Source organism: Rhinolophus sinicus, chromosome 15 (assembly GCF_057876585.1).
Source record: "Rhinolophus sinicus isolate RSI-liver-muscle chromosome 15, RSI-T2T, whole genome shotgun sequence".
Lineage (NCBI taxonomy): Eukaryota > Metazoa > Chordata > Mammalia > Chiroptera > Rhinolophidae > Rhinolophus > Rhinolophus sinicus.
The window spans coordinates 76,111,476-76,121,979 of NC_142515.1; the positions used below are offsets into that span (position 1 = coordinate 76,111,476).

General features: G+C 57.1%; 3 protein-coding genes across 10 annotated transcripts; 2 read left to right on the forward strand and 1 right to left on the reverse strand.

Moving 5' to 3' along the window:
* Positions 1-734: 734 nt before the first annotated feature.
* MICOS13 (mitochondrial contact site and cristae organizing system subunit 13) lies at positions 735-2,636 on the reverse strand. The gene is made up of 4 exons (XM_019710820.3): positions 2,471-2,636; positions 1,592-1,769; positions 1,356-1,407; positions 735-964 (listed from the first exon to the last, which is right to left on the reverse strand). Exons 1-4 carry the CDS (start codon positions 2,497-2,499, stop codon positions 867-869), a joined length of 357 nt encoding a protein of 118 aa, XP_019566379.1. The 5' UTR covers positions 2,500-2,636; the 3' UTR covers positions 735-866.
* Positions 2,637-2,687: 51 nt separating this feature from the next.
* HSD11B1L (hydroxysteroid 11-beta dehydrogenase 1 like) lies at positions 2,688-8,734 on the forward strand. 8 transcript variants are annotated; one of them, XR_016018996.1, is made up of 10 exons: positions 2,688-2,951; positions 4,412-4,498; positions 4,582-4,712; positions 5,330-5,441; positions 5,827-5,918; positions 6,344-6,437; positions 6,566-6,731; positions 7,047-7,180; positions 7,272-7,482; positions 8,594-8,734. XR_016018996.1 is itself a non-coding variant. In XM_074337655.2 (8 exons), the coding sequence occupies exons 1-8, from the start codon at positions 2,933-2,935 to the stop codon at positions 7,011-7,013; spliced, it is 897 nt and encodes a 298-aa protein (XP_074193756.2). In that variant the 5' UTR covers positions 2,721-2,932; the 3' UTR covers positions 7,014-7,572. The 8 variants fall into 8 exon arrangements, 6 of the variants coding, with proteins under 6 accessions (XP_074193756.2, XP_074193758.1, XP_019566372.3 ...); XR_012498031.2 differs by lacking the exon at positions 8,594-8,734 and having other exon boundaries at positions 7,272-7,572; XM_074337655.2 differs by lacking the exon at positions 8,594-8,734 and having other exon boundaries at positions 2,721-2,951; positions 6,818-7,572.
* On the forward strand, positions 8,617-10,478 carry RPL36 (ribosomal protein L36). Its single transcript, XM_019710789.3, has 4 exons — positions 8,617-8,755; positions 8,935-9,029; positions 10,079-10,213; positions 10,346-10,478. The coding sequence occupies exons 2-4, from the start codon at positions 8,937-8,939 to the stop codon at positions 10,433-10,435; spliced, it is 318 nt and encodes a 105-aa protein (XP_019566348.1). The 5' UTR covers positions 8,617-8,755; positions 8,935-8,936; the 3' UTR covers positions 10,436-10,478.
* The last annotated feature ends 26 nt before the right edge of the window (positions 10,479-10,504 follow it).

The following is a 10,504-nucleotide window of genomic DNA, read 5'->3' on the forward strand; positions in this document are numbered from 1 at the left end:
GGGACAGCCTCTGGCTCCCACCTAAGCCCAGCTCCCACCTGGTCTGTCTGGGGCACAGGTTTCCTTCCAGCAGCACCACAGTAGATCACAGTGGGATGCCCTCAGTGGCTGGGAGCATCTAGACAGCCCACCCTTCCAGAGCTCCAGCCCGATGGGACAGACACATTCAGGTCACGAGGCAGCTGGCCCCATGTGGGGCAGGGCTGTCAGGGAAGGTTTTCGAGGGGAGCAGAGCACTGCCAGGAGCTGAGGTCAGGACAGCAAAGCCCTTGGGGGTTGGGGAGACCCCACTACATGGCAACGACCTCCAGGCCTGTGCTCCCCAGGAATCCCAGGTTGTGGGGGGAGGTTGGAATGAGAATAATGACTAGGCAAAAGTGGGCATGTAACCGGCACAGGAGATGAAGTCTGCCCACTCCACCAAGCGCTCGCTCCCAGAATGCCCCACCCTGGGTTCAGCCCTCCAAGAACCGAGACCCCCCCCAGCCCAGGCTGGCCTTCAGCACTTTCTCAACCCTTTTCCGAGGCACTGAGCACTGGGGCCCATTGTCTGCTCCCACTCCCCACACCAAGTAAAGGCCCCAGCAGGTAGGGATCAGACAAGCAAATGTATGAACTATGGCCTGGGGTCAAGATCAGGCCCTGAGGAGCCTCCCAAGCTGGAAGGCCAGTGCTCCATCCTCTAAGCAACACCTGGGCCACCCCATGCCCCTGGGGCAGGCACACAGGTCAGGGAACACTTCCGAAGTCCTTTATTGGGCGGCAAGGCTAGGAGCTGCCCTCAGAGTGGGGTCCCAGTCTGGAGGCTTGAGGTCCACGGCATCCCTGCCCGTTTCTGACCGGGACAGGCGGGCTCCTCTGACAGACTACTTGATTCGCTCCTTCAGGTATTCCCAGCCCTCCTTGGTGTATTCGCGAGCCTTGGATGGGGCCACCGACAGGGCAGACATCACTGTAATGATGCCTGTGGGGAGGGAGGGAGGACACGCACCTGTGAGGTTCCCCACCTACAGCCAAGGGGCTTAGTACAACCCCGGGGACACCCAACTCAGCCATGCTTGTAGAGGCACCACTTCTAACTCTGTGAATTCCACACGAGAAACTGAGGCAGAGGAGGGGCAGGGCCTCGCCTTGTCTGACACCACCCAATCCCTATGTGCTCCCATGTGGCCTCAGCTCTCACAAAAAGGCCCTATGAGCGCCCACTTCCCTGGAACCCCCACCTTTCTTTTTCAGATCGTGGAGGCACACACAGCAGTTAAGGGAGCAATGGAAAGGCATGCCAGGGAGCAGGGTGGGGAGTGCCAGCCTGGGGAATCTGGGGCCACCCCCAAAGCAGAGGGACCAAAGCCTACCTGAATTCCAGGATTCACGGATGTGAAAGTTAAACTTTGGAGGGGCTGGGAGCTGGGAAGAGACAGGGGAGAGGGCCTGGTGAAAGGGGAAGGGCCCGGCAGCCCCAGCTTCCCTGAGGCAGGGAGGGCAGCACACGCCCCAGTGTGGAGGGCTCCCAGCACAGCTTGAGGGACCAGAGACAGAAGGCCACCCCAGAATTGACAGCTCCCTCCCGCCAAGCCTCAGCGCGGGGTACCTGGGGTATCTTCAGGCCTGTCTGCTCGCACACGTACTGGCTGAACTGGTACATGGCTGGCGGTACCACCTCCTCGGCCTTCTGAAGGACCGCATGGCTCTTGTCGCTGGACCCCAGCAGCTGCTGGTCATACACCAGGTAGACCACGCCCCCAGCCACAGTGCCCTTGATGAGAAACCTGCAAACAGGGAAGGGAAAAAAAGCGACTCAGGAAACACTGCTGGGCACCCTCTGAGGCCTAGGCCCACCTGAGGAGGAGTTAGACCCCCAGGGGGCCCCACAGTCCAAAGAGTGACACACCTGAAACCAAGGGGCTAATAGGAGAAGCACAGAGCACCTTGCTAGCCCAGAGGCGTGCCTGCCCCCTACGATGCATAGGACTCCACTTAGTGTGCAAAGCAGGGCTACTCCGCCCCATTTAACTGGTAAACTGAGGCCCGCATAGGGACAGTGGGTCACTCGTGATCCCGCAGAGAGCAGGGAACAATAAAGGCTTAAGTCCTCTGACTTCCTGCCTTCCACCCCTGGAGGGACTCTCCGCGAGCAATCTGCAAGGGTTTTCCAAGTGCCCCTGGTCGCTTCCTGTATGTGCTACGCCGTTCTGGGCGTGCATTAACCTCCCAATAAATGGCGTGTGGCACTCCCATTTTACAGAGGAGGCAACTGAGGCTCGGAGAGATCTTGGATAGCGAGACGGGAAGCAACGGCTCTCGCGACCTGGGGAATCCCCTCCCCGCTTGAACCTCAGTTTCTCCATTTGGGCCACAGGACACCTGACACTACCGGAAGCGAAGAGCAGGTCGGAAGCAAACCAGAAAGGGGTGTCCGTAGGAGAGGAATTTCTCGGGGGCTCAGGGCCCGCCCAGCGGCCCCACGCACCTCATCAGCGACCACACTCGGGACCCCATAGTCACTCGGTTCCGCGCGCAAGGACACTCGGCTTGCCCGCCGCTTCCGGTCACGGAGCCGCAGAGGCTCCTGGGAAGCGTAGTTTCGCTCGTCAGCCGCAAAGGCCTCTCTGGAGGTGGGAGTCTCGTTACGACTCCGAGACGACGGAGATTGCAGTCCCATCGGGAAAGAACTCATTGACGCGTAGTCTTCCGGGGCGGGCCGCCGAAAAGCTGTCTGGGAAATGTAGTTCGGCCGTGGAGGCGTGCGAGGAGAAGGGAGTTGGGTGTCTGGAGTGAGGCCGGAGGGTGACCCAAGAAGACGTCGGAGTCTGGAAGATCCACCCGCGCCCGCGCGAAGAACTCATGCCCGGGCCTAAGAAGAGCGTGCCTAGAAGCTGGTTTTCACGGCAACGAGAAGGCGAGAATTGTTCGAGAGAGGCGGGTCTAAGTTATGTCGTCGGACTTGACGGGTGGGTTTTCCGTCCACGGGGCGGAGCCAGGGCTTAGTCTGGGAGCGGGAGAGTCCGCAGGAGGCCGTTGCCCGGCGACGCCTGGGCAATGAGTCCCCGCGGCATGGCCCCTCCCGGCGAGGAGGTGGGTTCGGAGTCACGTGATTCAGGCTCTACCAGAGGGGGCGCGGTGGGGGGGCCCGACCGGCCTGGGCCGCGAAGGGACACCAGAAGGGCGTACTCGTGGCTCCCAGTCCGGAACCCCAGCCCCGGTGGACAGCGGGAGAAACTGAGGCCCGAGTGGGTGAGTGCACGATTGTGAGTGCGGAATGGATCGCACGCCCCCTTTGTCCAGCGGGGAAACTGAGGCCCGGCGAAGTCAGGCGGCCAGTGGATTCTGCGAGGATCTGGTTCCTCCATTCCATCCCCATCGCAGCCCGGCTGCTTCATGCATACCTCCATCCGTCTTACCACCCACTCACCCATCCATCCAACCCTGCCTCGCCCTATGGAGCTGCTATGGTCAAGGCCAGGGGTGGTAAGAGGGTTGAGCTAAGGGGCTTCACGAGCTCTCCCTGGAAGTGAAGGAAGTGGGAGCGCGTTTCCTGCTGAGGAAATGGCTGGCATGACTGGGGAAAGGTGAGGAGTTCACTTTTCTGAGAACTGATTTAATAGACAGGAGTAGGGGAAGATGAGAATCGACAGGTGGGCAGAGGCCAGCCTGCTCGGCCTTGTGGGCAGTGAGGAGCTTGGTCTCCATCCGGGGCAGTGGCGAGCCCTTGGGGGGCTTTGGAGCAGGAAGGGGCACTCCAGATTTCTTTTGACAAAGATCCGTTTGGCTGCATGAAGAATATAGGATGGGAGGAAGGGAGTGTGAAGATGGGGGAGCCGGGGAGGAGGCAACTGGAACTTTGTAGTGGGGACAAAGGATATAGGGCTGGATCTAGAGACTGAAGATATGGGGATGCCCCAATCCCACCACTTCTCAGCCCTCTGGGTCCTGGAAGGCCCTCTCTCCTCTTTGTCCCACTGAGTCCAGAGGTGTGATGGGCCTGTGCCCTTTTCAGGGGAGACCCATGACTCCCCGAACTTTTAATCACCTAACCTGTTTCTCTTTTACCTTCTCCCTGGAACAAGTAAATCACTCTCACAGCTGAAGTCACGTCTTAACCCTAATGACAGGTCTCCAACCCAGCCCCGAGTGTCCAGTTCCTTCTGGGTATCTCTGGACAGAGTGGTCTTTCTGGGCTCCCCAAGCTCTTGCCTTCTACATTCCTCATATCACTCTATGTCACTGTAGTATCTATTGGCGCAGTGGTTCAGGTGAGCTGTATGGTGACCTGGACCAGGTGGTGGCTGTGGAGATGGAGGAGAGGAGCAAGTCCAGGGCCAGGAAGATCTTCTTTGAACAAAGGTGCATTTGGGGAGAAGGGTGTGGCTGTGGGCCAGGCCTGTGCTGGCCATCCTTTCTCCCGCTGCAGACCCAGGGAGGGCCATGAAGGTCCTGCTCCTCACCGGGCTGGGAGCCCTGTTCTTCGCCTATTATTGGGCTGACAACTTCGACCCAGGTGAGTACCTGGGGTGGGAGAGGTAGGAATCGGACTGGCTATCCTGTGCACCTTCTAGGCTGACCACCCCTTCTCACTACCAGCTAGCCTCCAGGGAGCCCGTGTGCTGTTAACAGGGGCCAGTGCAGGTGTCGGGGAGGAGCTGGCATATCACTATGCCCGCCTGGGCTCCCACCTGGTGCTCACTGCCCACACTGAGGCTTTCCTGCAGAAGGTGAGACACCCCATTTTGAGTTTATTGGTGGGGGGGGTAGAATGGAAAATGGGTACTGGGTTTGAATCCCTGCAAAGATCCAGGCTTCCTGTGTGACATTTGGCAAATTGCTTAACCTCTCTGAGCCTTAGTTTCCTCATTAACGGAGACAATAAAAGTACCTTCTCATGTGTTATGGTGTTGGATGGATGCAAATAGACAGTGAGTGTAAAGCAAGAAGTGTTCCTCAGTAAATGGGAATATTGGTAGTGTCCAAAGCGTGTGACATAGCCAGGGTTCTGAAACACAAAAGGGAGGTGGGTGGACATTTCTCAGCAACAGAATGTTCCAAGGAAATGTACAGCTCTTGGAAACAAACTTTCCAGAATTTCAAGAGGGGCCAGAAACCTTGAGATTTATTTGAAATCTCCTGAATTTTAAATGTTGGTAATTGAGCAAATAAAATGTCGCCTATTCTGGCTGGCGAGCTGCCAAGTTTGTGACCCCAGTGGTAAAGCGTTGGGAATGAAATAGGAGGCTTAGTGGGGGAGGGGCTTCAGATGGGGGCCCAGTGTGTCGTGCAGGTGGAGGGGGCCAGCTGGGATGGAGGGGCCCACGGGCAGCTCTGGCCCCCCCAGGTGGTAGGGAACTGCCGGAAGCTGGGCGCTCCCAAGGTCTTCTACATCGCTGCGGACATGGCCTCCCCTGAGGTGCCCGAGCGCGTGGTGCAGTTTGCGCTGGACAAGCTGGGTGAGGGGCGGGGCCTGGAGTCTGGGACCTAGGCCTAGGCATTAAGGACAAAACCCAACTGGGGTGGGGGTGTGATAGTAACGCGTGTCTGTGGGCGGAGATTTATAAGGTTCCGGGGCTTGGTTAGGGGTGGGGCCTCATTGTATGAAAGGGGCGGAACTCTGGACCGGGCCCCATTCAATTAGCGAAGAAGCCCGGAGGATCCAGGGAGTAGGGCGGGGTCTCTTTTATCTTGTGGAGCGCTACCTCGGGCGGAGCTCCTTGGGTCAATACTCTGGGCGGAGCTTTGCTAGTTTAAAGGACGGGGATGAGGGGGGGGTCTCATCTGGTCAAGGGGGTGGAGCCTCAAAGACTGGCTCCTGGGTGATGGGCCTGTCTGGGATAGGCGGGCTGGACTACCTCGTGCTGAACCACCTCGGTGCCGCCCCGGCAGGCGCTGCGGCCCGCAGCGCCCAGGCGACAAGCTGGCTCATGCAGGTGCTCCGCCTCTTGGACCTGCCCCCTCTCGGTCCTGCCTCCGCTCTCCCGGGACGACACTGTTTCTCCTATTCCCAGGTCCCATCTTTAGGGATGTTAGGTTCCACCTGTTTTCAACTTTGGCTACACCCACGGATCGGCACTCCAGCCCTCCCTTCCCAGACTCCACCCTCTCCCCCATTCCTCTTCGGGCCCTGCTCCTCTCTGCCCATGCTCCGCACCTCCTGGTTCTAGGCTCCACCCTCTCTAGGCCTTGGCCCCGCCTCTGAACTTGAGCTCCAGCTCTTCCATCAGGGACTCCGCCCCGACCCTCGGGCACGCCTATCCCTAACCAGCCCCGCCCCCAGGTTTATACGGTCCTCCCCCTGCCTCTTCTGGGCTTGGTGTTCCTTGTCCGCTGCGTGATTGTCAGTCGTCGCTTCCAGGTGAACTTCCTGAGTTACGTGCAACTGACATCCTTGGCGCTGCCTAGTCTGACGGACAGCAAGGGCTCCCTGGTGGTGGTGTCCTCACTGCTCGGTGCGTGCATGGGGGGCAGGGAGTGGGGATGCCACAGGCCTCAGTGCAGCCTGGATGGTGCAGAAAGGCTTCCTGGAGGAGTGGGAGCGGCTTGTGGCTGCTCAGCAGCTGCTGTCCCGTGCCCCCAGGCCGCGTGCCCACGTCCTTCTCCAGCCCCTATTCGGCGGCCAAATTCGCCCTGGATAGTTTCTTCGGCTCCCTGCGGCGGGAGCTGGACCTGCAGGACGTGAATGTGGCCATCACCATGTGCATCCTGGGCCTCCAGGATCGCGCCTCGGCTGCCGAGGGTATCAGGTAAGGCCAGGGGCTCGAGCCGGGGGTTGGGGGGGTGGGGGCGCCCAGCCTCAGCTGCAGGCCCCACCACTCCCTCCCATCCCCAGGGGTGTCACAAGGGCCAAGGCGGCCCTGAGGCCCAAGGCAGCCCTGGCCGTGATCCGCGGAGGTGCCACGCGTGCCTCTGGTGTCTTCTACCCATGGCGCTTTCATCTGCTCTGCCTGATCCGGGCTTGGCTGCCACGCCCGAGGGCCTGGTTCATCCGCCAGGAGCTCAACATCACTGCTGCCGCCACTGCCTGAGCTCCTGGTGGTGGAGCCCCTTTATCTTCTTAGAGGAGGACCCTCCATCCAGCCATCCTGAAGCTGGGACATAAACCGAGACACCTCTGAGAAAGTGGCCCCGGCCCAAGACAGAAAAGGAAAACCAAGAAAAACTACCAGCCCATGGAAACAATGAAAACTCCAGTGTGAGAGCGGTGACTGTGTGCCAGTACCTTGTCAGGGACTTGAAAGGCATTAACTCAATCTTCTCAGATGATCCCTGCTTCCATTTTGCAGATGAGAAAACTGGGGCTCAGTCTCAGAGAGGTGATGTGTCTTGCCCCAGAGCCCTGGCCATATCAAACAGGTCGCACCATTGCTGAGCCACCCTTGGAACCTTCTCTGTCTCCCATCTGGAACCACCTTATTTCTTCTTTCTACTCAATCTCCGAGCATCACCCAACCCTTGCCCCAAGCAAGGGAGAGCTGAAAAGCTGTCCACTCGATGGTAGGGGCCAAGGACGGGGAGGAGGGAAAGAACTTGTTATGAGCTAGACTCAGCCTCCTGTTTCATAATAAAAATCCTTCTTCCCTTACACATCTGTTGTTCAAATTCCTTGATCCTTCCCATTTGCTGACAGCACGCACAGAAGAGGGGAATGTATGTACTAGAACTCTTAACCCCATTTCACAAGTGGAGAAACTGAGGCTGGGAGAGAGGTGGACTCACCCAGAAAGTCGGGCAGAATGAAGGGTACTGATCTTGGACTAAGTGCTTTGTTTGCTGCATTAAGTACATGGTTTGTGTACCAGTAATGATAACATGGGCGGGCACTACACAGTTGACATTCGTGATCTCATGGTCTCATTTTACAGATGAGAAAACTGAGGCTTAGAGGGGAAGTCAATGGCAAAAGTGGGGATTCTGACACGGGACTATCGCTCCTTAAGGCAAAATGTGGGCTGTCTGTGCGCCTCACTGACATTTACATCAATGAGTTGAAAATTCACACTTTCCCTAAAAGGGAAAACTAGAGGTGCTTGCATAAAGAAAAAGCAATTGTAAAGATAAAAACTGTAAAATGAATACAATGTTATAAAATGCTAGCTACTGTTGGCTGCTCAAGGCTCTAAGATGAGCAGGTGTTTAGAAGGACTAACTCCAAATTGAGACCATCTCATTGAGATGAATAGGTTTGAAAATTAAAGACCAGAAAAAATTTTCTTTTTGTTCCCATCACACTTCCCATTTCTGCACCCCCCAAAATTACATCAAATTATATTAGGTGTCACACAGTGGGCACTATACTAACATCGTCTTCCTCAGCCCTAGCCCAGAGCTTGGCCTTTTATAGAATGAAACCAATACCTCCGTTTATGGAAGTTTTATTTTGTGCCAGGTGCCATTATATCTTGTTCAAACAGTTTGGAATACGTCCTATTATTGTCCTCATTCTATAAATGGAGAAATTTAGGTATTGGGAGGTGTCCTCTGCCAACTGTAGGGTCAGCCAGTTAGCCAGACAGCAATCGGCAGAGGTGGGATTCGAACTTTCAACTAACCGGTATAGGGAGACACCGCAGCCACAGGCACGCCCACCAAGTCGACTCCTTCCTAGGGCCCGCTGGAGTAAACGCGCATGCTCAGGGAAGCCTCCAGCCGCGAGGGGGAGCCCGCGGCGTTCCTGCCTCTCTGGCCTGCGCATCCTGCGGGGAATAGATATCCCAGAGTTCCGTGCGGTGTCAGCCCTTCAGCTGTGGCAGCCATTGAGGAGCAGCAGGTTAGTTGCTACCCGCACGGGTAGTATCCGATTCCATCCTGACCCTCGGCGTCCCAGTGCGGCTCGGGGGGATGGCTGGGTGCAGCGAGCGACCCCGAGGGAACCAGGGTGCGGGATTCCGGGCGGCCGTAGCCGAACCGGGACTCACCGCCATCCCTTTTTCCCGTCCCTGTCCACAGCCATGGCTCTGCGCTACCCCATGGCCGTGGGCCTCAACAAGGGCCACAAGGTGACCAAGAACGTCAGCAAGCCGAGGCACAGCCGCCGCCGTGGGGTAAGTTCTGGGGCGCGCGCTCGGGGACCTCTTGGAAGGATGTGGGAAGGGCCTTCCGGCCAGGGCACAGGCTTCAGGCTACGAAGAGCGCGGTGGAGCGCAGGCCGCGTGTCGAGTCTCGTGGGCAGTGGGGAACTCTGCAAGGGCTGAACCAAGGGGATGTCGGGCTGGTAGGGGCAAACATCTTAACACGCCTGCGCGGCGAACGCCCACCTGGGCCACGCACGTAGCTCCACCTGCCTGTGCGATGGAAGCTGGGCAGGCGGAGCGAGTTTGCGGGCCCGGTGTAGGAGCAGGTTTCGACATACGAGCACGACTTTGCGCGGCAGAACAGGAGTTTGGTTGAGGTTGCAATGTAAAGGGAAAGCTTATTCTGAGAGTCAGGTTGAGGAATTTCAGGCCAGTCTGGGTTTATAGGTTCCTGTCTACTTAAGAAACGTACAAACCTGTAAAGAATTTTTATAAGACTTTATTTGATCCAGCTTGACAATTGCTGGGAAGCAAAATCTAAAATGCTTCCAGAGATTAAGTTTGCAGTTTCTTCTATGTGTTTGAAATTGAAGGAATTTAAGGAAGCAAGCTGGGGGTTGGTTGACAAGATTGTTAAGATTATGTGCTTTCAGGGATGGTCACACCTTGGGAGGATATTATTCCTGGCATTTCAGAGGTGTGCTAACCTAAATGCACAAGAACCATGGACAAAGCTGGCTTAATCTTTCACCAAAGAAGTTCTAGGCCTAGGGCATGACTACCCCCCACGACCTGCCCAGTTAGGAATGATTCATTACAGCAGCCTTTTTTGTCCACACTTCATTTAAGTATCCCCGACTCCATGGTGGCAGCCTGTGTCCAGTGGGATTGGACAGGCCCCGGGAACAGCCTGTGCAAAGGGCCAGGCATGACATGCTATGTTGTTGACACGGGGCGTAGGGGGGAGGACTGGTGCTTCCATTTCACCAGTCACAACACTCCAGCTGAGTTTCCAGATGTGACCCCATGTAGTCTGGCCTTGGAGCGTCCCCTCCTGATGGCCTCCCTTTACCCCCCAGCGCCTCACCAAACACACCAAGTTCGTGCGGGACATGATCCGAGAGGTGTGCGGTTTTGCCCCCTATGAGCGGCGTGCCATGGAGCTGCTCAAGGTGTCTAAGGACAAGAGAGCCCTGAAGTTCATCAAGAAAAGGGTAGGTGGTCTGTCGAGGTGGGGTGGGGGCCCAGGCTGATGGCCTCCTTGCCAGGCAGGTAGGGAGATAATACATCTGTGCCAAGAGGGAGGGTGGGGTAGGGCTCCAGGCTGATGGTCGCCTTGCCTGCAGGTGGGGACACACATCCGAGCCAAGAGGAAGAGAGAGGAGCTGAGCAACGTCCTTGCAGCCATGAGAAAGGCAGCAGCCAAGAAGGACTGAGCCCCATCCCCTGTGTGTGTAATAAAACCTTTTTGGAAACTTGGTTCCTGTGGTGGCATTAGGAGGAGA

Excerpts from the sequence above, each read along its gene's own strand:
- MICOS13 (XM_019710820.3), bottom strand. The coding sequence starts at position 2,499 with ATGGGGTCCCGAGTGTGGTCGCTGATGAG. Across the intron at positions 1,770-2,470 it reads CGAGTGTGGTCGCTGATGAG|GTTTCTCATCAAGGGCACTG; the intron begins GTGCGTGGGGCC and ends CCCTGTTTGCAG. Across the intron at positions 1,408-1,591 it reads CAGGCCTGAAGATACCCCAG|CTCCCAGCCCCTCCAAAGTT; the intron begins GTACCCCGCGCT and ends GTCTCTTCCCAG.
- HSD11B1L (XM_074337655.2), top strand. Across the intron at positions 5,442-5,826 it reads GTTTGCGCTGGACAAGCTGG|GCGGGCTGGACTACCTCGTG; the intron begins GTGAGGGGCGGG and ends TGTCTGGGATAG. Across the intron at positions 6,732-6,817 it reads TCGGCTGCCGAGGGTATCAG|GGGTGTCACAAGGGCCAAGG; the intron begins GTAAGGCCAGGG and ends TCCCATCCCCAG.
- RPL36 (XM_019710789.3), top strand. The coding sequence starts at position 8,937 with ATGGCTCTGCGCTACCCCATGGCCGTGGGCCTCAACAAGGGCCACAAG. Across the intron at positions 9,030-10,078 it reads GGCACAGCCGCCGCCGTGGG|CGCCTCACCAAACACACCAA; the intron begins GTAAGTTCTGGG and ends TTTACCCCCCAG. Across the intron at positions 10,214-10,345 it reads TGAAGTTCATCAAGAAAAGG|GTGGGGACACACATCCGAGC; the intron begins GTAGGTGGTCTG and ends CCTTGCCTGCAG.